Source organism: Scyliorhinus canicula, chromosome 4, assembly GCF_902713615.1.
Source record: "Scyliorhinus canicula chromosome 4, sScyCan1.1, whole genome shotgun sequence".
Taxonomy (NCBI): domain Eukaryota; kingdom Metazoa; phylum Chordata; class Chondrichthyes; order Carcharhiniformes; family Scyliorhinidae; genus Scyliorhinus; species Scyliorhinus canicula.
The window spans coordinates 52,454,102-52,481,848 of record NC_052149.1 but is presented as its reverse complement, the minus strand read 5'-3'; the positions used below and the strand labels follow the sequence as shown (position 1 = coordinate 52,481,848).

Genomic DNA, 27,747 nt, shown 5'->3' with positions numbered 1-27,747 from the left:
TTTTGTTTCCTTTTACATTTTTTATTCCAAAATACAAATCAAAAATACAATAGGGAAAACATTTAATCCAATTCTAATTAACTTCTTGTATTGCAGTACACTAGTCAACTATCGGCCAATGAATCCCTTCATACAGGCCAAAAGGAAAGGAAATTTTGTTTAGAAAGCCCGTCTCTGGTTTGCTTCATGAACAATGCAGAAGAAACATGCTGTTTTAAATAGTTTAAAAAGTACAAAACTTTCACTGGATCCTTGATTAGACTTTCTTTACTCCACTCACAGCAGATCATCTCCAAAAATCTGCAGATAGACAACAACTACATGGTTCTGCTATTTAGAGATTGGGTGTAGGGGCTGCTCGTATAAGACACCATGATGGAATCTAAAACATTAAATTCTATTAGAAATTTGGAAACATTCTGCATTATAAATAATAGCCAATAACAAGTTCATTGAACATAATATTAAGCTCATTCTGGCTAAAGAAATACATTTCTAAGAACGAAGCAAAGTTTTCTAACACCTCAAGCAACAGAAGTAATGCAAAATGCAAAAGCAGTGTGAAATTAATCCCAAATATTTATAATTTGTACCCAGATCTGCAGTCCTGCATCCCAGCTCCTTACACTCTTATTCCCAACCGTTCAGAATCCTAGTTCAGTTGAACTTCTGGAGTCTTTCCAAATCCCTTGAATTCAGAAGTACTGATATTGGGAAGTGCCCTCGTTGTCAGAATAATTCTATACGACACACATTGCAGAACCATATACAATATTTTAAATTTGGGGGGAGTATAAAGAACCAAAAAGGTGATGACAATATTAAAAACATGATCTTAGAATTATGCAAGTTACTCGGATCTGAAATTTCTCTACTATTTTAGCAGAGGCTTTGATCTAGTTAAGAAGGGTTGGAAAGTTACAAATCATCACTGCCCGAACTAAGACCCTGTCCTCAGCAGTGTTGTTAGGCTCATGCTTTTCCTTCCCTCACTGCTGACACCAATCATGAGACTACCAATGAGACAATATGCTCATTTCTTCCTTTCCCCATGTCCACAAACTATCAGATTTCCTCTCTTCAGGGATGTTAGACTCAGGATTATCTGTGCTGCCAAATTCCAAGCTCCCACTCCAGTTCATCTGAATCTTTCAATACTAAAAGAGCAATAGGGAGGAATTTCAAAGAAGCACATTAAGTGTTTTTAAAATAAAAACACCATGACATAACTTCAAAGTATGTGACTACACAAGACTGCTGCTTGAATTGAAAATCACATCTGCGTGTGATTTTTACATGAACCACTAAGATTCCTGATGCAAAATTCATTACCATCTAACTATCAATTGGCATTCAGGCTCAAATTCTCACAGGGTGAGTTTCAGTCTTGGGAAACGAGACAGAATGGTTTACAGACCCTTTTCCCAAGCGACTGAAAGTAAAACTCCCGAAAAGGTTGAGCATGGAACTACACCAATAACTTTTGTCACGGTAGTTGTAGCCTGGAGGAAAGGGAGGAGGCATCTATTGCAAATACATCATGTACTCTGACAAATATTCTAACAAGCATATTGCCTTTTGTACTCATTCTGATTTTTCTTTTTAAGTACCAATCATTTGGTTAACATTTGAAAAAAAATATTCCAACTCAACACAGTTATTCAAAACTTCTCCAAACTTCACAACCCACGTGCATTTAAGGGGCGACGACAGGTTGGAGTGGCACTTTGCAGACAAGTGAAAAATATAAATAGGTAGGTTATAATAGTGGTTAAAAATATTTGCCCAACAGAGCAACCAGAATACAGGTATTAATGCACTGTCATAAGAATGCAAATTATTTCACATCGGTAAGCTATCCAATTTTAGTGCAGGCGTAATCGCCCAAAGATGTGTGTGTTCATTGCTATACTTTTGGATTTATTCAGGAACTAAAAGGAAAAAGCTTCAGTCCAACAAACACAAAATTTAACATTGAAACAATACTATAATAATAAATCAGGAAATAGCTTTAGACTAGGCGCTAAAGTTCTCTCTTGTCCGGAAATTGTAAGATACTAATGGTTGGTTTTGCTCAAAATTCATCTGAATATCGATGTTGTGTAGTTATGTCATCGGTCAGCTTGTCTTGGGCTTCCTTCATGGCAGATGCCACTACATACAAACAGAAAACAGATTGTTAAACGGTCAATGAAAGAGCAACGGTAGACAAAAAATCGTCAACGTCATTCAGTATAGATTAAATAGCTCTTAAATGAATGGCATTTATTTTTTAAATATGAAAATGCCAAAACATCTTACTCATACCACTGGTTATGTACATGTTCAGCCTGTTACTCTTTCAGTCTTTAACACCTGCCCACATGGTCTCTCTTCCAAGGCTGAGCTTCCAAAGTGAGGGTTACCAAGGCACTTGGCTGGGCAGTGTACCACAGATAACCCTAGTCATATACTTATCAGCTGTTCACGCGTGCACACTTTCTCGAAGGTGCCACTGAATTCTCATCAGGAGTTAGAAGCCCTGGCTAATTTTATTCTCCTGGCTTTGAACTTCAACCATCACCCCAGCTGAAATCACTAACTCACCATAGCTCAGGATCAAATCGGAGGCCTTCTGGGTATTTCTGACTCAACGGCATTCCATATGGCTCAGTTGCTGACAAGACCACTAGGACGTTCTTTTTATTTTAAATGCACCCTTTGACATTTCATCAATGTTAGTTAACTTCTCAAGAAACATGGCAACCCCAGGGAGCCCAACATTTTATGGAGCAACCAACAGTGGTAAATAATTCCATCAAAGGCATGTGTCAGTCTCCCTCAAGCCTCTCCTATTGCCAGCCTTATAACTGACCTACATGTGCATTTGGGTAGCTTGATGTTATTGTCAATCTTATTCTCTCTCCCTTCCCAAGTGGAATACCTGACCACTATTCAGCTGTTTCTCTTTGGTAACATGAACCAATCTAAAACTTGCCCAGAAGCTAACACAGGACTGTCCTGGCTTGGTTGAACCATTCACCATGACCACGGAAATGTAATTGAGTTTTTTTTTAAAAAGATGCAGGTCAAGCACAATCACATATTGGTTGAATTATACCTCCTGCAAATCAATCGTACTGCAGCATTGAGGAATTCAAAACATCCTAGATGACCCACATCACGGCCAGAGTATATCGGTTTTGAATAGCATCAGGACCACCTACTTCAGTTCTAACATTATGCCCTTCTTCACATCAGCTGATTGCAGGTACTGGGCGCTGACTTTTGTAAAATTAACTTATTTTAATTCAGGGAAAGAGAATTCAGGGAAATAAAGAGGGGAGAATGAACAGCAACATATTTACCAATGAATAAAATAAGTATCTATCAGTTCAAAGTTTGATCACAAAGTTGAGAACCTCAACTGTCAGTAGGCAAGTCTTTCCTTAGGATCACTCCAATTTTCTAAAACATGGCCAGCCAAAACAGGGAGCCAAGTGAAGTTTGCAATTGATCTTGTCCACTTTCCCACCTTGAATGTGTGACCAAAAAACTGAACAACTACCAAGAATCAAGAAGAAAGAAAGAGAGAGAATGCTCTGTGAAGAAATGACTGAATATTAGCTGCATATTCACCTTGGTCAGCAGAACTGTAGAAATATTTGTATTTGGGATTTCCATTTTGATTGACAATCTCTTGATGAACCTTGCCTCTGGAATCTGCAATGTAACCAACAATAAAACAGAATAAATGGAAAGAGACATTCAGTATTAGCCAATTATCAGTAGGTCAATCAATGAATACTTTCCAAGATTTTAGCACTCTAAACTTACCCCTTTTTAAAAATTGGACTATCTAATTCATCTGTCCCACTTGCTTGGAATTGATCCTTTGTCATTACATCCCCCATTTTTTAAAAAGTTGTTCATGGGATGTGGGTGTCACTGGCTCAACCTCAATTTCCGACGGTGGTGGTGGAGTTGCCTTCTTGAACGACTGCAGTCCGTGTGTAGAGACACCCACAGTGCAGTGAGGAAACGAGTTCTAGGATTTTGATCCAGCAACAGTGAAGGAACAGAAATATAGTTCCAAGTCAGCATGATGTGCAAGTTGGAGGTGAACTTGCAGATAATGTTGTTGTTCCTATGTATCTGCTGCCATTGTCCTTCTAGGTGGTACAGGCCATGCGTTTGGGAGGTCCTGTTGAAGGAGCCTTGATGGGTAACTGCAGTGCATCCACGATGCATCGGTGGTGAAACGTGTGAATGCTGGTGGGTGAGGTGCCAATCCAGCAGGCTGCTTTGTCCTAGATGGTGTTGAACTCTCCTCGAGCGTTCTTGAAGCTGCACTTATCCACATATTTTCAAACTAGATTTTCTTTTAAAATTTGGAAATTTAAAACTCGAACACTTGGGAACTGACTTCGCTTTTTAAAAAAAGGTCATAATTCCACCTTGGAAGGAGGCCATTCGGCCCATCAAGTCTGCACCAGCTCTTGGAAAGAGCAGCTTTCCCAACCGCACATCTCCATCCTATCCCCATAACCCAGTAACCCCACCCGACACTAAGGGAATTTTGGACACTAAGGGCAATTTATCATGGCCAGTCCACCTAACCTGCGCATCTTTGGACTGTGGGAGGAAACCGGAGAACCAGGAGGAAACCCATGCAGACACAGGGAGAACGTGCAGACTCTGCACAGACAGTGACCCAAGCCGGGAATCGAACCTGGGACCCTGGAGCTGTGAAGCAATTGTGCTAATCACTATGCTACCGTGCTGCCCGTATGACTGGGGAAAAAATGTTTTAAAGGCAAAGGGCCGAGTGATTGACTGAAAATCACCTGACAAAGAGGAGTTTATATTTTGAATTTGTTTTTTTCAACTCAGTTGGGAATCAATCAAGAAGGGAAAAGCTGCCCAACTCGTACTCTCCTTGCCTTGTCTGAAATGCAGAATGGTTATCAGTATCCAGCTAGGTATCCTCATCTCGGTGGAACTTGTCTGTATTTGGAAAGCGGAGAAGTTGAGCTGCGTGGGAGTTCCCAAGGATTGATCTGGCACTATTCTCCTCCATACTGAAGCTACGTTGATGTGAACTTCCAGACATCAACTGGGACCAGCATTCCGGCTTCACACAAGGGAGCATCAGATTGACAGCATCAAAACTCTGCAAACGCCATCCTTTTCATAAATGTTTTTCTTTACTGGCTACTCTCTGCAGAGATCCTATTTGTGTGTGTGTGTTACACTTCCAGATTACACATTGTGTGTTAACCAGTTCTAAAAGAAGTTTTAAAAATAAGTTTCATTTTATAATTAAATCGATCGTTCTGAGTTTACTCAAAGGAGCCAAGTTACTGTCTCTTATTTTGGGTCTAACCAGTTCTAGCAACTTGTTTTAAAAAGAAGTTTCATTTAAAAAGAAGTGGCTAGCACTGCTGCCTCATGGCACCGAAGTTCCAGGTTCGATCCCGGCTCTGGGTTACTGTCCGTGTGGAGTTTGCACATTCTCCCCGTGTTTGTGGGGGTTTCGCCCCCACAAACCAAAGATGTGCAGGCTAGCTGGATTGGCCACGCTGAATTGCCCCTTAATTGGAAAAAAATGAATTGGACACTCTAAATTTTTTTTAAAGTTGCATTTTATAATAAATTAATAATTCTGAGTTTATTGAAAGGAGCCTAGTTACTGTTTCTTATTTTGGGTCTAACAATAGCGAAGGTAAATTATTAGCCATTTTGGTGAGTGAATCAAACATTTACACTGAATGATACAACCTGGGGAGTAGTGGGGCATGAGAAACTGCGCACTTTTCCCATCCCAGTTATAACGAGGCAAATAGAAAGTATTCCATCACACTCCTGACTTATGCTTTACAGATGGCAGATAGACTCTTGGGAGTCAGTAAATGCTAAATTCCCAGCCTCTAACCTGTTCTTGAAGCCACAGTATTTATATGGCTAGTCCTATTCAGTTTCTGGTCAATTGTAATCCCCAGGATGTTGATATTGGAAATTCAGCAATGGTAATGTAATTGAATGTGATGGAGAGATGGTAAGATTCTCTTTTGTAGGAGGTGGTCAATGCCTGGCACTTGTGTGGTATGAAGGTTATTTGCTACTCATCAGCCCAAGCCTCAATAATTTCAAAAGGAAATTGGATGTGCACTAGTGGGAAACAAACTTAGGGCTACAGGGATAGAGCAGGAGAATAAGACTGATTGGTTTACTGTAGAGAGAGCTGGCATGGTTTGATGGGCCAAATGGCCTTTTCAGTGCCGTAATAATAATAATCTTTAATATTGTCAGAAGTAGGCTTACATTAACACTGCAATGAAGTTACTGTGCAAATTATCTAGCCGCCACACTCCGGCGTCTATTCGGGTACACTGAGGAAGTATTCACAATGTCCAATTCACCTAACAGCACATCTTTCGGGACTTGTGGGAGGAAACCGGAGCACCCAGAGGAAACCCACGCCGACATCTACGCTAAGCACCACACGTGAAAATTAGCAAAAACAAACAATGCTATGCATTAAAATGGATGAACTTTAGGGCCAAATTGTTGTCAGCAGTGTTATCTTTGCCTTAAAAGACGCAATTAAGTCCACCAAACGTCACAAAATCCAGTGGTGGAATAATTGAGACAATAAAATTGGTGGCCATTAAGTTATTTTTGTATATATGCAAGTAGGAACTGCAGAATTAAAATTAATACATCGCCCAACACAGTATAATAATGGCTCAGTTTTGAGCATTGCAGAGAAGGTACATAGACTTTGTATTCCCTGAATCCCATAGACTTCCTCACTTCAACCGTGTTACTGCAGGGAGGTACCAGAAGTCATAAAGGTGCTTTGTTCTTACCCAGGAATAAGATTCTAGGTATGTATCCTCCATCTGGGCTAAAGGCAGAATCATTTGGCTCCTCCTCATCCTACAAAAGCAAAGGAGAAAATACTCATTGTTTCACAATGCAATAGTAAATAATGCACATTAAATTAATCCTCGTTCAAGATTGTGGCAAGATCATGTTTTGAACAGCATGTCTAGTTTTGATTCCCGTACATGATTTCCAATATAGGAACCACTGGAAAAATTTCAGAGGAAGGCCACGAGAGTGAATTCCTTCTCAAATTATCACAGCAACTCAGATAGGCTTAAAAAGCTGGGTCTATTGACTTTAGAGATGCTGAGAATCTGGGGTAATTTGGCAAAGGTATAATTGTAAAAGGCCTAGACTGGGTTCCTACTGATAGATTGAAGGGGACAATGGATGATGCTTATAAGTTATGCATTTTTCCTGCAGATGGCAGAGTTTTGGAACAAGTTGTTGGCAGATGCTATAAGTGCTTACTGTTTGCATACCTCAAAAAAAAAAGCTGGTCAGTTTCAGGCTGAAGGAAAGCAGTGAGAAATCACACCTTATAAAAAGGTAGGCAAATGCCAAGTAGTGTAAACATTATCTTGTCGGCTAATTAGTGTAGGCATCCCCCGAGGTCCAACTCAGAAATCGGTTGTACATTTTGGATGTTGGTGAGGGCACTGGTACCTCAGAGGAGCACAATCAGAACCAGGGCCGGGATTCTCCCCTATCCAGCGGGGCGGGGGGTCCCGGCGTGTCGGAGTGGCGTGAACCACTCTGGCGTCGGGCCGCCCCAAAGGTGCGGAATTCTCCGCACCGTTAGGGGCCAAGCCCTCACATTGAGGGGCTAGGCCCGCGCCGGAGTGGTTCCCACTCCGCCGGCTGCTGTGAATGGCCTTTGGCGCCACGCCAGCCGGGGCCGAAAAGACCTCGGCGGCCGGCGTAAGCCCGCGCATGCGCCGGAGCGTCAGCGGCTGATGACTTCATACCGGCGCATGCGCAGGGGAGGGGGTCTCTTCTGCCTCCACCATGGTGAAGACCATGGCGAAGGCGGAAGAGTGCCCCCCTGGCACAAGCCCGCCCACCGATCGGTGGGCCACGATTGCGGGCCAGGCCACCGTGGGGGCACCCCCTGGGGTCATCTCACCCCGCGCATGCCCCCCCCCCCAAAGGACCCCAGAGCCCGCCCACGCCGCCAATCCCGCCGGTCAGGTAGGTGGTTTAAACCACGCCGGCGGGACAGGCCTGTCAGTGGCGGGACTTCGACCCATCGCGGGCCGGAGAATCGCCGCGGGGGGCCCGCCAACCGGCGCGATTCCCACCCCCGCCGAATTCCGGGGGGCGGAGAATTCGGAACATGGCGGGGGCGGGATTGATGCCCACCCCAGGTTTGTGGCAGCGCAAGTGGTTTGGCTGTATAGGAGGGGAGGAAGAAGAAGGGAAGAGCAATGGTTATCGGGGACTCATTAGTTAAATGAGCAAACGTTTCTATGCCATCGACATGACCCCAGGATGGTATGTTACCTCCCTGGTGCCAGGGTCAAGGAAGCCACAGAGCGGCCGCAGGATATTTTGCTGGTGGAGTGTTATCAGCCAGAGGTCGTGGGCCACATTGGTATCAATCACTTGGGTAGGAAGGGGGATGGGGTCCTGCAATCAAAATTTAGGGAGCTAAGTAGAAAATTAGCAAGAAGGACCTCAAATATAGTATCCCCCAGATTACTCCCAGCGCCATGTGCAAGTGAGTATAGAAATAGGACAGTAAGGTAGATGAATGCATGGCTGGAAAGATAGTGCAGGAAGAAGGGCGTTAGATTCCTAGGACACTGAGACTGGCTCTGGGGGAGATGGCACCCGTACAAGCCGGATAGGTTGCACCTGAACAGAGCTGGGACTGAGTTCCTTATGGGGCGTTTTTAATGTTCCGGGGAAGGCTTTAAACTAATCCGGCAGGGGTGTGAGAACCAAGAAGAAATATTAGAGAAGAATACCAGGGTACACAAAATACCGGGAAGGGCAGATAGCACTAGCATAGAGAATAGTATGTTAAAAAGTTAGTGGGGGAACTTTTAGGAGACAGTGATCATTGTATCATAAGGTTTAGGATGATGATAGAAAAGGAAAATCGGCAATTTAGAGTAGAAATAATTAACTGGGGGGAGCGGTGACTTCAATGGGGCAAGAACAGTCCTGGGTGGTTGGACTGGAACAAAAGATTGGCAGGAAAACCTGTAGCTGAACAATGGGTTATTGTCAAAACAAAAATAGTCTGGACACGGTAACGGTATATTCCCTTTAAAGGGGAAGGTAGGGTAAACAAAACCAGAGCTCCCTGGATGAAAAAGGAGATAGAAATTAAGATAAAGATGAAACAACGTGCTTATGACAGGTGTCATGTAGAAAATACAGTTGAGAATCAAGCGGAATATAGAAGATTCAGTGAAATCTAAATGACCCTCTTATGGACTGACCTCATTAACACGCACGAACAGACTCAAAATCAGCTTCTTCCCCGCTGTTACCAGACTCCTGAATGACCCTCTTATGGACTGACCTCATTAACACTACACCCTGTATGCTTCATCCAATGCCTGTGTTTATGTAGTTACATTGTATACCTTGTATTGCCCTATTATGAATTTTCTTGTATTCCCTTTCTTCCCATGTGCTTAATGATCTGTTGAGCTGCTCGCAGAAAAATACTTTTCACTGTACCTCGGTACACGTGACAATAAACAAATCCATCCAACAAAGATGGATCAGGGGGCCCTGGTAACAGCGCCGTGGCCGCTCCCTCTTACGAGGTATACCACGAGTCCGGTGGTGGCGGCTACCCTCAAGATTTGGGGGCAGTGGAGGCGACATAGGGGAGAAGTGGGGGGCTCGATGGAGGCTCCGTTAAGGGGGAACCATAGGTTTGTCCCGGGGAACATTGATGGGGGATTTCAGGGTTGGCACAGAGCGGGCATCAGACAGCTGAGGGACCTGTTTATTGATGGGAGGTTTGCGAGCCTGGGGGAGTTGGAGGAGAAATTTGGGCTCCCCCCGGGAAACGGGAAACATTAGGGCAGCACGGTAGCATGGTGGTTAGCATAAATGCTTCACAGCTCCAGGGTCCCAGGTTCGATTCCTGGCTGGGTCACTGTCTGTGCGGAGTCTGCACGTCCTCCCCGTGTGTGCGTGGGTTTCCTCCGGGTGCTCCGGTTTCCTCCCACAGTCCAAAGATGTGCGGGTTAGGTGGATTGGCCATGCTAAATTGCCCGTAGTGTCCTAAAAAGTAAGGTTCGGGGGGGGGGGGGGGGGGGGGGGATTCCCTTCGCTTCCCGCGGGGGGGGGTGAGTGACAGGGTGCTTTCGGGGGTCTGGGTCGGAGAGGGGAAGATATCTGATATCTACAAGGTTATGCAGGAGGCGGAGGAGGCGTCAGTGGAGGAGTTGAAAGCTAAGTGGGAGGGGGAACTGGGGGAACAAATCGAAGACGGGACATGGGCTGATGCCCTGGAGAGGGTTAATTCTTCCTCCTCGTGTGCGTGGCTTAGCCTCATCCAATTCAAAGTGCTGCACCGGGCCCACATGACTGGGACGAGGATGAGTAGGTTCTTTGGGGGTGAAGACAGGTGTGTCAGGTGCTCGGGGAATCCAGCGAACCATGCCCATATGTTCTGGAGGAGTTCTGGAAGGGGGTGGCGAGGACGGTGTCAAGGGTGGTGGGATCCAGGGTCAAGCCAGGATGGGGACTCGCGATTTTTGGGGTTGGGGTGGAGCCGGGAGTGCAGGAGGCGAAAGAGGCCGGTGTTCTGGCCTTTGCGTCCCTAGTAGCCCGGTGAAGGATTTTGCTACAATGGAAGGATGCGAGGCCCCCCAAGCGTGGAGACCTGGATCAATGACATGGCGGGTTTTATTAAGCTAGAGAAGGTCAAATTCGCACCGAGAGGATCGGTACAAGGGTTCTTTAGGCGGTGGCAACCGTTCCTCGACTTTCTGGCTCAACGATAGGGTACGGGGACAGTAGCAGCAGCAACCCGGGGGGGGGGAGGGGGGGGGGGAAAGATGACTATGTCTGTTTATTTAATTTTAATTTATTTTAAAGTTCTCTTGTTGGGGTTGGGGGTGTGGGGGGATATGATACATGCGTTGATACGGTCTGGGGGGTGTTACAGTTGTTATGGGTTATTTTGTTGCATTTCATTGTTTGTTGTTATATTTTATATTTTCTGTAAAAAATTCCAATAAAAATTATTTTTAAAAAAACAAAGATGGATCAGAAGAAAAGACTGGCAGCCAACATAAAGGAGAATCCGAAAGTCTTCAATAGGCATATAAATAGAAAAAGGGTGGGAAAAGGAGTAGTAGGGTTGCCAACCTTTCCCAACAGAAATCAGTATTCCAGATATCAAAAATCAGTATTTTGGCAGTAAAATCAGTATTTTCATTTCAAAGAAAAAATGCCCACCAATCTGAAAGCTTTACACCTTTATTGCACAAATCTAAAACACAAATGGAGAATGCAAATCCAATGCTTTTACTTACATGTACAGGCACCTCGATGCGAGACTGCACGCACTATCACATGACACACATGCGCTGTAGAGTGTGTGGGGCGGAGATGAGAGGGGATGGGGCCGCTGCAAGAGGCCCTGTCTTCCAGCAGCCGTCGCCAAGGAAACCAATCGAAATGTTTTGGGGGGGGGGAATGTATTCACTGCGGCTTGCCAATCAGCTCCTCTTCCCACCTTCTCCCCCCCGCCCCCACAAAGCCAGTCAGCCCATTAAGAGAGCTCCCTCTTACTATTTATTTTCTTCAATCCCCCCAAAAAAATCCTCTTGCTTAAATACTCTCCTTCGGTGCGTGTCAGGTTGGATTTGACCGAGGGCTGCATTAGATTGCATATTTCAATGCGAGAAAGCGTATTGCCGTATTCAAGCAGATTTTCCCTAAATACGGAAAATCCGTGCTAGTTGGCAGCGCTGGAGTGGGCCAATTAGGGACCAAAAATAGAATTTACATGTGAAGGCAGGGGGCATGGCTGAGGTATTAAATTAATACTTTACATCCGTCTTACCAAGGAGGTGGATGATATCCAGGCCATGGAGACAAGACAAGGAAATTCTGTTCCAAGAAGGGTTCAAAATTGATACGGAGGAAGTGTTGAATAGACTGTCGGTACTTAAAAGTTGACAAGGTACCAGGACTAATGAGATTCATTCAAGAATACTTAAAGAAGTGAGAATGGAAATTGCAGGGGTGCTAGCCATAATCTACCAGTCTTCTCTAGACTCAGAGGACTGTGGAATTGCAAATGGAGAGAAGAGGTCTAAGAGGAGCTTTGATGGAAATGTTCAAAATCTGAGGGACTGGACAGTGTAGATAGGGAGAAACCATTCCCCCTCATAAAAGGATCAAGAAGAAGAGGGCACACATTTAAAGTGAAATGCAAAAGAAGTAAATGTGATGTGAGAAAAAAATCTTTTCACACAGCGGGTGGTTCAGATTTGGAAGTGCGGAGGAGGCAGGTTCAACTAAGGCATTCAAGAGGGTATTGGATGATGTTTGAATAGAAACAATGTGCTGTGGTACAGGGAAAAAGCACAAAGTCTTGATGCTCATTTGGAGTCTGCGCATAAATGATGGACCGAATGGCCTCCTTCTGTGCGACAACAATTTTGTGATTGTGTTTTGATTGCCTAAGAAGGTCAGAGTAAAAAATGTTCTGATCTTTTTCCCCCTACTTGGCCTTTTTTTTTCTTTTTTAAAAATAAATTTAGAGTACCCAATTATTTTTTCCAATTAAGGGGCAATTTAGTGTGGCCAATCCACCTACCCTGCACATCTTTGGGTTGTGGGGGTGAAACCCACGCAGACACGGGGAGACTGTGCAAACTCCACACAGACAGTGACCCAGAGCCGGGATTCGAACCCGGGTCCTCAGCGCCGTAGGCAGCAATGCTAACCACTGTGCCACCGTGCTGCCATACGTGGCCTTTTTGAAAAATCTTTTTTAACCTCTTCCAGGAGGTGACACAGCTGCTGGTGGATGTCTAATCCTGATGCTTCAGCTATCATGGGACAGTGACATTTGAGGGTCAGATAGCGTTTGTCATTCCATAATTTTCCTACAGCTAAATCACAGATATTCTTACCTCTACATTCACCATGACAAAGTTATGGGCCAATTCTGAGATCTCCTTAGAATCAGCAAACTTTGGTTTCAGTGCTAATAGAAAAAAAAACAACTGTTAAAAACTTCACAAATAAGCTGATTCCATCTCTCTGCAGCTGCAAGGACATTAAGAGTACCCAAAGTAAGGGCAGCACGGTGGCGCAGTTGTTAGCACTGCTGCTTCACAGCGCCAACGTCCCAGGTTCGATCCCGGCTCTGGGTCATTGTCTGTGTGAAGTTTGCACATTCTCCCAGTGTTTTTTTAAATATTTTTATTCTCCTCCTTTTTCACATTTTCTCCCAAATAATGAATAATGCCCATGTATTGTAGAACCCCTCCATCCTTCCCCTCAGTTCAAACTTAACCTTTTCAAGCGTTAAGAATTCCAACAGGTCCCCCCACCACGCCAGGGCACAGGATGGAGAGGTTGCTCTCTATCCCATCAGGATCCACCTTTGGGCGATCAACGAGGCGAAGGCTACAACATCTGCCTCCATTCCCGTTTCCAACCCCGGCTAGTCCGACACCCCGAATATGGTCTCCCGAGGGCCCGGGTTCAGTTTCACGAGCACCACTTTAGAGATTACCCTAAAAACCTCCTTCCAGTAATCCTTCAGCTATGGACGGGACCAAAACACATGAACGTGATTTGCGCCCCCCACCCCTGCAATGTTCACATATATCTTCTACTCCTTCAAAGAATCAGCTCATCCTCGCCCTCGTGAGGTGTGCTCTGTATACCACCTTCAGCTGTATCAGCCCCAACCTCGCACACGGGGTGGAGGCGTTCACTCTCACCTCACACCAGAACCCCTCGTCCATATCCTCTCCCAACTCTTTCCCCCACTTTGCTTTGATCCCTTCCAGTGGTGCCTCCTCCTCTTCCAAAATAGCTCCATAAACCGCCGACACTACCCCCTTCTCCAGTCCCCCTGTCGTCAATTCCTCCTCCAGCAATGTGGAAGCCGGCTCCACTGTGAAGCTCTGTATCTCCTTTCTGGCAAAATCTCGAACAAGCATGTATTTAAACATTACCCCCCGCTCCAGTCCATACTTCGTTTCCAGCGCCTTCAATCCTGCAAACCGACCCCCAAAAGACAAATCTTTTAGCGTCTTAATCCCCTTCTCCTCCCATTTCCAAAAATTTCCATCCCACTTCCCTGGCTCAAATCTGTGGTTCCCCCAAATTGGCATTTTCCTTGATCCTGCCCCCAACCCGAAGTGTTGGTGAAACTGCCTCCAAATTCTCAATGAAGCTATTATTACCGGACTCCCTGAGTATTTCCCAAGAGCTATTGGGAGCGGCGCTGTTGCTAGTGCTTTCAGTCCCGACCCCCTGCACAAACTCTCCTCCATTCTGACCCACTGGGAATCAACCCCTCTAACCCAGCTGCGCACCTTCTCCACATTCGCCACCCAGTAATAATACATCAGGTTCGGAAGACCCAAACCCCCTGCCTGCCTTCCCCTCTTTCTCACCTTTCTCACTCTGATTCTCCCCGTGTTTGCATCGATTTCGCCCCCACAACCCAAAGATGTACAGGGCAGGTGGATTGGCCATGCTAAACTACCCCTTAATTGGAAAAAATTAATTGGATACGCTGAATTTATATTTTTAAAAAGTACCCAAAGCATCGCTCCTTGGCCTTTTGGCTAAGATGAGCGTGAGGTCAGGTCTAATGCCTGGATCTGGTATGTCTCTCTTGTGGGGACCATGAATTGGATTCAAAATTAATTGGTTTTTGGAGCAGGCAAGGAGCTGGATTAGGGGTTTGCCCCTGTCCCCATTCTGAGCTCTGGCTTTGTAACTCTGATAAAGTAATAAACAAAAAAAAGTACCCAAAGTAATTAAACCAAATAAATTAACATTCTTGAAAGGAAAATGCTTTAAAATCTTAGCAGATTCCTAAAAAAAATTGAACCTACCTTTACATGCACCACACCAGCTTTTGTGTACAATCAACATCAATGGTAAGCCGCTAAAAATGAAACAAGAGATCTTGAATGTCTTATATGAGTAAACATTCCAAATTATTCCCCTTAATGGTAACTGCATTTTCATTTGAATATTAAGTTGAAAAAAGATTTGAAATGCTGCATGTTAAAAACTACACCAGGACTACTGAATAAACAAATGCCACACAATTTGCACAAACGTCATGGCTACCACTATTCAACCGCTCTCCCTCTCGTTGTTTTCTCCTATCCTGAAGGACAATCTGGACAGTGAAAGCTGGCAAGCTATCCTGTCCAACATCAACATATTCAACATCAAGCCCGATACAGATGGAGCCACAAAGCTTCTTTCAAGGGTCATTGAATAAGGATCAATGTGGGAACCCTGGTTCATTCTTCTCTTTCAATTCAGGGGCACCAAGGTCAATTGCAAACTCAGCCAAAAATCAACCAATGCAGCACAGGACAGAAACCAAACCCAAGATTGTTGGTGTAATTCAGTTGTACATTGCCTTTACAGGCTAAAATCATAAAGGTATATTTAGAGATGTGTAGGGTGATGCAGTAGTTTGTGCTGCAGTATTTTTTGCCTACGAATGATTAAAAACAGGGATTGACATGTTCCTTTGACCATTCAGCAGCTGACAGCCAGACAGTGAAAGTTATGGATTGAAAACCCGGCTAGTTCAGTTAGTTTCTCCCAGCCGCATGCACCAGCTGAATTCCTCTCTCTGGGATACTGCTATTGGTTAAGAGGGCCCAGAGCGAGGAAGGAGAAAATTCCTCAGGGATCCTGCTCCTTATTGTGCACTTACTTCAATGTTTTGCAAAAATAGGTTTGGGCTCAGTTGCCGTTATACAAACAAATAATCTACTTGTTTTCAAAATCTTAACTTACATATAAACTATTTGGGACAGGTCGATATGCAGGTCATGGGGAAGTGGCAGCGTTCTGGTAATGTCACCAAGGACTTTCTTTATTACAAGGGATTGGAGTATAAGCATAAAGGCCAACATATCATTTGCTTTCCTAATTATACCTGCATGTTTACTTTGTGATTCATGTACAAGGACACTAGCATCCCTTTGAACACCAACACTTTCCATTCTCTCACCTTTTACAAAATATTTTGCTTTTCTGTTTTTCCTTCCAAGTCACATTCCACCACATTATATTCTATCTGGCACGTTCTTGCCCAATCACGTAACCTGCCCAAATCCCCTTTCAGCATCTTTGTGTCCTCCTCACAGCTACCTTTGTATTGTCAGTAAAGTTGGATACATTACACTCGGTCCTCATACCTCCCCTCCCAACCTAAAATCCATAAAATTGCTTGCAGTTATCCAAGGGCCTAGTGAGGCCTCGTGGTACCCCAGTTGTCACAGTCTACCAACAGAAATGGCTGTTTAATGTTCATGAACCAATTCTCAATCTGAGTTAATATTAATCCAATCTTGTAAACTCTAATTTTTGAATTAACCTTCAGTGCAGCACCTTATCGAATGCTTTTTGAAAATCCAAGTATACTGTACCCACCTTTAGCAACCCAAAACACTTAACAGATTTGTCAGGCATTATTTCCCTCTCATAAACCCATGTTGACTCTACCTAATTATATTATTAACTGCCCAGTTATAGTGCCCCTGCAAATAGATTCTAGCAATTCCCTACTACTGATGTCTAACTGGCCTATCGTTCCCTGTTTTCTCCCCCCATCCTTTCTTGAACAATGAGTATACATTTGCTCCATTCTAATCCATAGGAACCATTTTAAAATCTAGGGAATTCTGGAATATCAAATCTAATGAATCCACTGACTCTTTTAAAACCCAGGGTGTAGACTATCCCGACCAGGGTATTTGTCGGCTTTTAATCCTATTTATTTCTCCAGTACTATTTCTCTATTAATAAATATCCTTAAGTTTCTCATTTTCTCTAGACTCTTAATTATCCACCATTTGCTTTTTAAAAAATAAATTTAGAGTACCCAATTCTTTTTTTTTCCACTTAAAGGACAATTTAGCATGGCAAATTCACCGACCCTGCACATCTTTTGGGTTATAGGGGTTATTATTGTGATAAAATCCACGCAGACATGGGGTGAATGTGCAGACTCCAGACAGTGACCCAGGGCCGGGATCGAACCTGGAACCTAGGCACTGTGAGAGAGCAGTGCTAACCACTGTACCGCTGCGCTGCCCTAGATTCCCTATCATTTCCAAGATGTAATAATATCTTCTACCCTGAAAACAGATACAAAAGTGTTTATTTTCTCTGTCATTTTCTTATTCCCCGTTGTAATTTCTCCTAACTCTGTCTTCAAGGCATGTTTACTCTCAATGATCACTCTAATTTTTCATACCTATAGGAGCTTTTGTAATCTGTTTATATGTCTCTAGCTAGTTTACTCTTGCAACTTATTGTCTCTATCAATTTCCTTCTCAGTCTTTGCTGAATTTATAATCCTGTCAAGACTCAAGCTTACTATTTTTGGATAACATTATGAGCCTCTTCCTTTAATCTAACAGCACCTTTAACTTCTCATGTTACCTATAGTTGGACCATTTTTCCATTGGCATTTTTAATTCCCTATAAGGGAATCTATAATAATTGGGAATCATTAATTAATTTTTTGAACATTTTCCATTGCCCCTCTACTATTGCGTATTTTAATTTAGTTTCCCAATCTATACTGCCAGCTTGCCCATCATATCCACATAGTTTTTTTTGTTTAGATTTGAGGGTGTAATTTTCCAATTGCGCCTGTGGCAGATTTTGTGGCGGGTGGGAGTAGAGAATCCAAATGCAGCCAAGAAGTTGAAAGGTGCTGGTGTAAAAACAGCTTGCAATTCTCCCGATGGTAGGTAATTGACAGGTCAGTTATTCCACTGCCTAGTTGCACGAACGCCAATTTGCATTCATGAACATCTCATGAATACTCACAAATCAGCTGCTGATTGGAATCTCCATGCGTCTTCCAATCTTTCGTTAGTCCAGCAGGAAATTATGTCAGTCTCAAACCCATTTGAAAAGGAGTGGTGTGCACAAGTCATACCTCCATTCCCTCAAGACTTTGAGGCGAGTGCAACATATATAGCCTACCTGCCATTACACTGCGCTGCTCTTGTGATGAACGCCACACTGCTGAGGCTGTAGGGTTCCTGCTATTTGTTGACGTTGTCAAGAAGGACACCACTGTGCTGCGGTGCTCATGCAGGTCTCCACAATCAGACACTGACCAGTACTGCAGTCAGGTTTGGGGAGAGCAGAGGTCTTCTGCTCCCAGTGGCTGGCATCATTGGCAAGGAGTCACAGACTACCAGCAGTCCAGGGGCTGTGTGAGCCTCAGTCATAAGTCAGAGATAAGAGACCATCCAGAGGTACAGAGGACATGCAGCAGAGGAAAATGCACAGCTTAGTTTACAGGGCGGACTCACAGTCGCTGTCCCTGAGCTTGGTGGTTTCGGTTGTACTGGGCTACAGATGGAATGGTGAAGGTAACTGGAGGCTCTTGCAGCAAGTAGATTGGAAACACAATAAAATGGCGGGGTATGTGATGCGCTGCTGGGTGAGTTTAACTTCGGTAGGTGGCCGTGCACACAGCCTCTAGATCGGGTGGATAGAGATCCTCATGGGACATGGGCACGTCACAGGCTCGAGGGCAGGGTCCACCACGACAACTATGTGATATGTGATCCAGTAATATTGGGGGAGTCAGGAGAACAATAGGAGGAAGCTCTACCTTCACATTGTGAGATTTAAGGTGGATATCAGGCATACCTAGTGAGAGAGGAAGCATCAGATTCTGTTTGGAGAACCACCATCATAATGGCATTGTGTTAAAACTAAAGTTGGGAGGCGTCTGAGACAGTGTGGGAGCAGTGCACTTCGGTGCCCTCTAACCTTTTGGTGCCGCCAGAGCAAACAGGAGACACCTTATAGTTAGGAAGTAAGGAAATTTCTAGGGTAAACTCAACTGCAACGTGTGCCAGGCTCGGCCTGATTCAATTTAAGGTTGTTCACCGGGCCTACATGACGGTAGCTCGGATGAGCAAATTCTTTGGGGTAGAGAATAAGTGCGCTAGATGCGGGGGAGGACCAGCAAACCACGTTCACATGTTTTGGGCATGTCCTAAGCTTAGGAGGTACTGGGAGGGATTTGGGGGGATCATGTCCCGGGTGCTAAAAACAAGGGTGGTGATGAGTCCAGGGGTGGCAATTTTTGGGGTTTCGGAAGACCCAGGAGTCCAGGGCGAGAAAGCCGCCAATGTTCTGGCCTTTGCTTCCCTGATAGCCCGGCGACGAATACTGCTGGCACGGAGGGACTCAAAACCCCCAAAGACCAAGCTATGGCTTTCAGACATGTCAAGTTTTCTGGGTATGGAAAAAATTAAGTTCGCCTTGAGGGGATCTGTACTGGGGTTCGCCCGAAGGTGGCAACCCTTCATTGACTTCTTCGCGGGAGAGTGAACGTCAGCGGGGGGGGGGGGGGGGGGGGGGGGGGGGGGGGAGAGGAGGAGTAGAGTAGAGTAGGAAGGATAAATAGGCGGGTCGTGTCGATGGGAGAGGAGCGGGCTTGCGGTTCGATTGAAGTATTGATTTGACGTTGATGTTTGCACATTTTTGCCTTTTTCATTTTCTTCTTGTTGTTATCTGGAACTGTTTACAATGCCGAAAATACCTCAATAAAATTGTTTGGTAAAAAAAAGTAAGGAAACTTCCTTGGAAAGAAAGCTACTGAAAGCCAATGCCTTCATTAGCGATGTTAAAAGTGCAAAGAACTCAGTGGCTTCACATCACAGTTGCTGCATCTGAAGAATTCACTTTGTGAATGTGGGCATAATGAAGGATCGTATTTGACATTCCATCAATGAAGACCAATCACGGGTTCACCAGAATTTGTATTCATAATGGGTCAAAGGGCATCCACTCATTCATCATGAACAACTGTTTGGTCATTAGAATGGGGGCTGATTTAGCACAGTTGGCTAGACAGCTGGTTCATGAAGCAGAGCAAAGCCAGCAGCGCGGTTTCAATTCCCTTATTGGCTGAAGTTCTTCATGAAGGCCTGGCCTTCTCAACCTTGCCCCTCGCCTGAGGGGTGGTGATCCTCAGGTTAAACCACCATCAATCAGCTCTTCCCCCTCAAATGGAAAAGCAGCCTATGGTTATCTGGGACTATGATGACTTTACTTTTAATTTAGTATGCCATAGAGATTAGAGCACAGAGCTAGTTTGGGTCACTCATGTCATTTACACTTTATTCCATGCAAGACTCCACAGGTCACATTTCTGGGATGCCATTTTGTGTGTGCTAGCATTTCAGGCTGCATCAGCTACCGTGCGAGGGCAGGAAAAGCTGTGGAGCCTTACATTTCCCAGGTATAATATTAGAGTTTCACTTTCTTGACCTGTTATTCACTCGTCTTCAATGTTTCATTTCAAAGAAAAAGCAAAAGGATAAACGGATCCACAGCTCAATGCTGTCTTTGTCAGATTCCTAAGGAAAATGGAGAAGGCGAAGGAGGAAGAGATGACTTCAAGTGCAGTTCCAGCAGGAGGGTCAGGAGGAGAGACGCAGACAACGGAAGCGACTCACAGACCTAGGGTTTATGGTAGAAGAGTCTCCTATTTACAAACGAGTGAGAGGTAATGCTGGCACGTCTTCCCTTGTCCCAAGATTTAATGCGTCAAATATGCCACATTCTTCGTGAAGATCTGGTGCCACATGAAGTTGGATGCTTCCCCCTGCCAATGTCTTTGAGATTCACCAGCGTTGTTGCTATTTCAGGCTTCTCAAGAGTCAGAACTTAATAGTCTGCACCAAATTTATGATGGCCTGGACGTCTGCAGGGGTGGCTTCTTGAGGATGAGGGATATTCACTGAAACACTGGCTGAACACACCAGTGCGCTGCCCTCAGAGTCATTCCAAGAAGAAGTACAATGCTGCTCACAGCTCCACATGTTCACTTATAGAGAACAGAGGCCTCCTGAAGATGCGCTTCAGATGTTTGGTTCGCTCAGGTAGTTCACTACAATACACTCCTGATAGGGTTTCCCGCATCACCGCAACGTGCTACACTCTTCATAATCTGGCAATGCAAAGAGATGATCCCTTGCCAGAGGATGAACTGGAGGAGGATGAGAGCTCATTGGACGATGAAGATTTAGAGAGCCAGGCAGCTGCTGAAGGACAGTATGAGCGCGATTATGGCCTGGAGGAAGGAATCGTGGGAGATGTGCCCACGATAGTATAATTGATGACAGGTTCCAGGAAGATTAAAGTTAAGCCAGAGCATAGGGCCACATCTCTCCTAGTCCTCAACACCAATGCCTTTCATCTCAGGGGATATTCAGTCACTCTTGCGAGAACGCATCCTGTATTTACACTTGCACATTATGGCTTTATGAATCGGCATGGCCATGATCTCAATTTTGGTCCACAGTACCCTGTGAATTCACTCACTGAGGGTAAGTTGAGGAACAAGAGTGATGTGAGAGAAGACATGAAGCTTTCGCTACCATCAAATGATGCCAACATTGCTGTGACTGAGATGAGGACATGACTAGGGATCTCCTCTTCCTGTGCACACCTTGTGTTCTGCCACCACCACTGAGGAGACACAAATGTATCCACAACTCCCGAATGATGTGCTTGTTAGGTGAATTGGACATTCTGAATTCTCGCTCAGTGTACCTGAACACACAGTGTGGCAACTGGGAGATTTTCACAGTAACTTCATTGCAGTATTAATGTAAGCCTACTTGTGACACTAATAAAGATTATTATATGCCGCTAGAATATCAATGCTGATGAGCTGCCCTCACTCAGTGGTGTTCCTTGAGGAAGAAGGATTAGAAGCGCTTACATCACACACTTCAAATGAAGAAAACACATCTTCCTGACAGGATGCAGAGACTAGTTCAACTGAGGCTGACATCACAAGAATGTTAATCTCACAGTGGGACACTGTCATAAGAACATAAGAATTAGGAGCAAAAGTAGGCCATCTGGCCCTTCGAGCCTGCTCCGCCATTCAATGAGGTCATGGCTGATCTTTTGTGGACTCAGCTCCACTTTCCCACCCGAACAACCATAACCTTTAATCCCTCTATTCTTCAAAAACTATCTATCTTTATCTTGAAATGGGAGGATCTCCATAGCTCAGCATAAGAGGATTCCAGTGTACAAATTCACAATGCCTTCAGTTGACCAAAATTTTCAAACAGCCATCAAATGTATTTACATAAAAGCAATTTCTTTACAGTGATAGAACACCTGTGACGCAAATGTGACAAAATGTCTTTACTTTCCTACCCTTACCATTACGCCCGAATGCAGGCCCGACTCACAGCAGTGGTAGAGACCTACTGCTGACTGTCATGTCCTGATGTCTGTGATGACCTTGGCAGCTGTCCTCTGGAGGCCTGAGGCCTGATGGGTCTTGACCTAATAAGGGTCTCCTGCTCAGGGGCAGAAGCACCCTTGGTGGCCTGAGCAGCTGGAGTGGATGTGGTTATAGAAAGAGGGGACTGAGAATGGCTGTACACACTTGGAATGTCCCGAGAGGAGGCCCCCAAGGTATCTGGTCGATGTTCGTCCTCCCTGTGGCTGCCCCAGGGCCTCATCCTAGCTCCTGAAGGAGATGTTACATCTGGAGAGAGGTCAAGGTGCCTCATCCCCATGTAGCCTACATCTTGATAGTGCCCACCAGGATGTGTAGCCATGGAGTGAAGAACTGAGCGCAAATATGGGGCAAGACCTGGCTGAACAAGGTCCCCATGTTGGTCGCCAACCTTCCCATGGCACCAGCATGTTGGGACCATGACACCAGATAGAACTCCTGCATCATTTGGCCAGTCTGCTGAGTGACTGTTGAATCTTTGTCTGATCATAGAATCCCTACAGCGCAGAAGGAGCCATTCAACCCATCGAGTCTGCACCATCCACTCCACCCTATATCCATAACCTAACTCGCACATCTTTGGACTATGGGAGGAAACCGGACGCCTGTAGGAAACCCATACAGACACGGGGAGAACGTACAAACTCCACACAGACAGTCACCCAAGGCTGGAATGGAACCCGGGTCTCTGGTGCTGTGAGGCAGCAGTGCTAACCACTGTGCCACCGTGCTGCTCCGTTTTGCTGCTTGTCTTTGCACCGGTATTGAGTTAGCGCCAGCTTCCAGAGGCTCATTATCTGACTCAAACTGAGCAGGGGTGGCTGATCTCCAGCAGCCCTCCAAATGCTGGAAACTTGGGCTGTCGCTATCTCTGACTGCTGGCAGACATGTTTGTGAGGTGTTCCCCAGAAAGTGACCCCAAGCTGAATCTAGAGCTGTGTTCCATTAAGGTATGTGTTGCTGCACTGGTGGAAGGTGTGGGTGAGTGTTGTGATGGTTCTTCCAGAGCTTCCTCTTCAGGTGTGGTCCGAGGGCTTGGATTAATGCTCAGCTGCGTTGTGAGCCTCAATATGCTGGTGCCTAGGCAACAAAGAATAGTTTCAATTGGTGAGTCGATGAGTATGGAGTGCAGTGGAGGCCGGGACGCTAAATGGCTTCAAGGCAGAGATAGATAAATTCTTGATGTCGTGAGGAATTAAGGGCTACGGGGAGAATGCTGGTAGGTGGAGTTGAAATGCCCATCAGCCATGATTGAATGGCGGAGTGGACTCGATGGGCCGAATGGCCTTACTTCCACTCCTATGTCTTATGGTCTATACAAGACTACATGTTACTCATTGTGATTGTCACTTTGATGAAATTATGGTGCTGTGATCCAGACCCTAGGTTAGTGGGAGAAGCTGACCAGCACCCCAACCCTTATCCACAGGAATAATCCCTGTCTGTACTGGCCAGCTTGCCTGCATCCTCCCCAAACTCAGTGTGGGCAGTGATGCCGGCTGGCCCGCCCCAGTCTGCGCTCTTTCCCACTTGCTGTACACCAACTTGGCCTGTCTGAAGATGAAAGCAAGGTCTGCAATCAGTAGGCTGGGGTAGAGTTTGGATTAGATGCATTTCCCCTGTATGTGAGCCCTCCCCAGAAGGGCCAGAGGATGAAGTATGAACAACATGACAGGTGGAATGGTGGTGATGTGAAAGTGCCCATGAGAGAATAAGTGTTGGCATGTGTCCCCTCCTAATGAATGCGTGAAGAACATAGCCATTTTAATACATGTGATACTATGATGGGAGTTTGATATTGGATGGTTGAAGGATGACGGGGTCTAACAGAACAGGTAAGATCATTCATCATCCTCCTCCTGCACTGGATGGCACTTCAAGCTTCCTGGAGCCATCCTGGGTCGCAGGACATGCCTGTTTGCCTGCACTCCTCCGATCAAGGTCCTGATAGGTGAAGTGGGGTGGTGCCTTTCTCTTGAGGCTGTAAGCCCTTGTTCTGGTTGGCAGCTATCTGTGATAGTCTCCTGAAGAATGGTGCGCTAGACAGAATGAGACATATGTGTTGGACAGGTGATTAAATATGATGCACAAATGGTTAATCCAGCCAGCTAATGGCGGGTGGCTGAAATAAATCTGTTGCCGATCCACCAGATGATTTGACCGGATACTCGCCTGAACATAATTAATTGAATTTCCAAGTGAAGAATTGGGCGCAAGTTCCTGCCATTCCGTTCAGAATGGGCACCGCCAAAACCACGTGCCACTCACGTAAATGGAATCTTCTACCCAAGACCCTAGCTTTAGACTTAAATTCACCATATTATAATCAATCTTCCCAGAAGTTATTTTACAAAAAGATTAAGTAATTCTGTCTTGTTGCAATACGGATCTAAAATAGCTTGTTCCCTAGTTGATTCCTTAACATAGGTGTATTTTGAATGCATTCCATGGATTTATCCTGTACACTTCTGCTGCAAATTTGGTTTGCCCAATTATATGAAGATTAAAGTTCTCCATGATGACTGCATTACATTTGTGACAGGCACTTCTAATGTAAAGATTTTACTCTGCCTGACCCTACAATTACTGTTAGAGTTAGTAGAAATATTGTTTTCTGTACCTTATAAGACCGTAAGACATAGGAGCAGAATTAGGCCACTCGGCCCATCGAGTCTGCTCCGTCATTCAACCATGGCTGATATTTTCTCATCCCCATTCTCCTGCCTTCTCCCCATAACCCCTGATCCCCTTATTGATCAAGAACATATCTATCTCTGTCTTAATCACTTAGTGATTTGGCCTCCACAGCCTTCCGCGGCAAAGAGTTCCACAGATTCACCACCCTCTAGTTGAAGAAATTCCTCCTCATCTCTGTTTTAAAGATCGTCCCTTTAGTCTGTGATGATGTCCTCTGGTTCTAGTTTTTTATACAGTTGTATTTGAGCCAATATTGTCCACTGGCTCAAATACAACTGATTTATAATGTGATTATCCAAACCAAGATCTTTTCTCTATATTGTCTTTATCCGATTATTTTATTACCATGGCAATCTTTCTTCTTTTTCTATTTTTGCTTCTGCTTCTAGCTTTTAAAAGTCAAATATAAAAGGGCAGCACAGTGGCAAGCACTGCTGCCTCACGGTGCCAGGGACCCAGGTTCAATTCTAGCCTGGTACAAACTTCGTACATTCTCCCAGTGTCTGCATGTGTTTCTTCCCACAGTCCAAAGATGTGTGTGTTAGGTGGCTTAGCCATGTTAAAAATTGCCCCTTAGTATCCAGGGATGTGTAGGTAATGGGGGGAGTGGTATGGGTAGAGTGCTCATTCAAAGGGTCGGTGCAGACCCAATGGGTGGAATTACCTCCTTCTGCATTGTCGGGATTCTATGACCCTGTTAGTGAACAGCGCAGCGTCTGAACGATGAATTGTGAATGAAGACACTGAAATCAATGTTTATCCAGGTACAGAAAGCAAAATGATTAATGAAATGAAAGAATGAATGGATTGTGACGGACTCATACATACAAATAAAAAGTTCTAAAAAAATAACAAAACCTCTAACAACTAAAAGCTGAAGGAGTGAGACTCCACATTTATTAAGGTTCATTTTCAATGTCGAAGTGGTTGTTTGGCAATCAAAGCACAACCTGTTAATGATAATACACCAATAGAAATGCACAAGGCACAATTTTCAGGGTCGATACCTGTAACTCAACTACAGGAACTTCATGACACTCAATTCATTTCAATGGGCAGCATGGTAGCATGGTGGTTAGCATAAATGCTTCACAGCTCCAGGGTCCCAGGTTCGATTCCTGGCTAGGTCACTGTCTGTGCGGAGTCTGTACGTCCTCCCCGTGTGTGCGTTGGTTTCCTCCGGGTGCTCCGGTTTCCTCCCACAGTCCAAAGATGTGCGAGTTAGGTGGATTGGCCATGCTAAATTGCCCGTAGTGTCCTAAAAAAGTAAAGTTAAGGGGGGGGTTGTTGGGTTGCGGGTACAGGGTGGATACGTGGGTTTGAGTAGGGTGATCATTGCTTGGCACAACATCGAGGGCCGAAGGGCCTGTTCTGTGCTGTACTGTTCTATAGTGCATCTCCAATGGCTACACATCTAGATTATCACATTAAGCGCCATATCTGCACTTGCCCGAAGTATCTGCTTGATTTGTGCATAAACAATAGTGAACATCAACAGTCTCACTGTTTTACCTGACCATTGCAACTATTGCTGAGTGGAGTGAAGAATTTGGCAAGGTAAATACTGACATCTTGTGGAAAGGTAGCTAACAAAGAAGCAGTTTAAATCTTTATATTTCAAATATGCATATTTCAGAAAAAATACATTCAGGAAAGGAGGTGCTGGGCACAATTGTTGTACTTGTCAAGCACTGTAAAATAATCAGTTCCTGGAACTAGACTACATTATTAAAATCAAAGATCTACATGTTCCACAGATTTGGCAATGAATCATAGAGTAAATGTTGACAGAAATGAAATATAATCAAGTGTAATTTAGGAATTGCACTTTTATAAATCATGTTCAGACATACTGTCAAATTTTGTTCCAACTAAAATGTTCTAAGAAGGAAAAAAAACAATTACCAAGTAATTATACAAAATTTAAACCACAAAGTTTAAATGACAAGATACAGGATGCTTCCACTTAGTTTTGCATACCTGGATTCAGCTTCTTTTTTTCCATCATCCAGCGTTCTCCAGTGAATGTGATCTCCAAATCCTGGAAAAAACGTTGTCATTGCTGTGAATGTCCATCTCTGACAAGTTGTTAAGAGCCAAACTTTGGCACCCAAACCCACATATGTGATTCTGACTTTTCCAGCTCAATGTAACAGGATCATTTTAACTTTATTGCTATTTATTCGTCTACACACAGCTGGTCCGTGTAAAGATTGTGTTTATTATGGGTAGTTTTTGAGGGTATAGGAGATTGGAAAACAAAATGGAGATTAAAGAAACTATTTGCCTTTCATGGACACGGTTATGAATTAAGCTCTTCTCCCTTCCATTTCCGATCATTTTGGGTCCGGAACCAAAAAACTGTACTTACAGAAGCGTTAAACACCTGAATGATTGACCGAATATAAGGAGAGTGATAGAGGAAACCGACCAACTGCAGCCACATAATTTTTGGGTTTGCACAGTTCTTGATTAAATAAGAACAAAGCCACCATTTAAAAAAAATAAAAACTAGCCCACCTCGTCCAAGACTTTCACTCCCAGATGTTTGAGAGCAGGGCAGAAGAATGCAAAAGGCGGCGAAGGGCAGGAATATTTCCAGCTTCATGATCAACTCCGACCCTTTCGCCGGTAACTCAATGAAGTCAGGGATGGCGCGGAAGTGACGCATTAGA

The 27,747-nt window shown here is 44.6% G+C and overlaps 1 protein-coding gene across 1 annotated transcript; it reads right to left on the bottom strand.

The window, feature by feature from the left end:
* Positions 1 to 27,747, bottom strand: txndc12 (thioredoxin domain containing 12 (endoplasmic reticulum)). Its single transcript, XM_038794257.1, has 7 exons — positions 27,593 to 27,747; positions 27,053 to 27,113; positions 14,937 to 14,989; positions 12,990 to 13,063; positions 6,852 to 6,921; positions 3,619 to 3,702; positions 1 to 2,154 (listed from the first exon to the last, which is right to left on the bottom strand). The coding sequence occupies exons 1-7, from the start codon at positions 27,741 to 27,743 to the stop codon at positions 2,075 to 2,077; spliced, it is 573 nt and encodes a 190-aa protein (XP_038650185.1). The 5' UTR covers positions 27,744 to 27,747; the 3' UTR covers positions 1 to 2,074.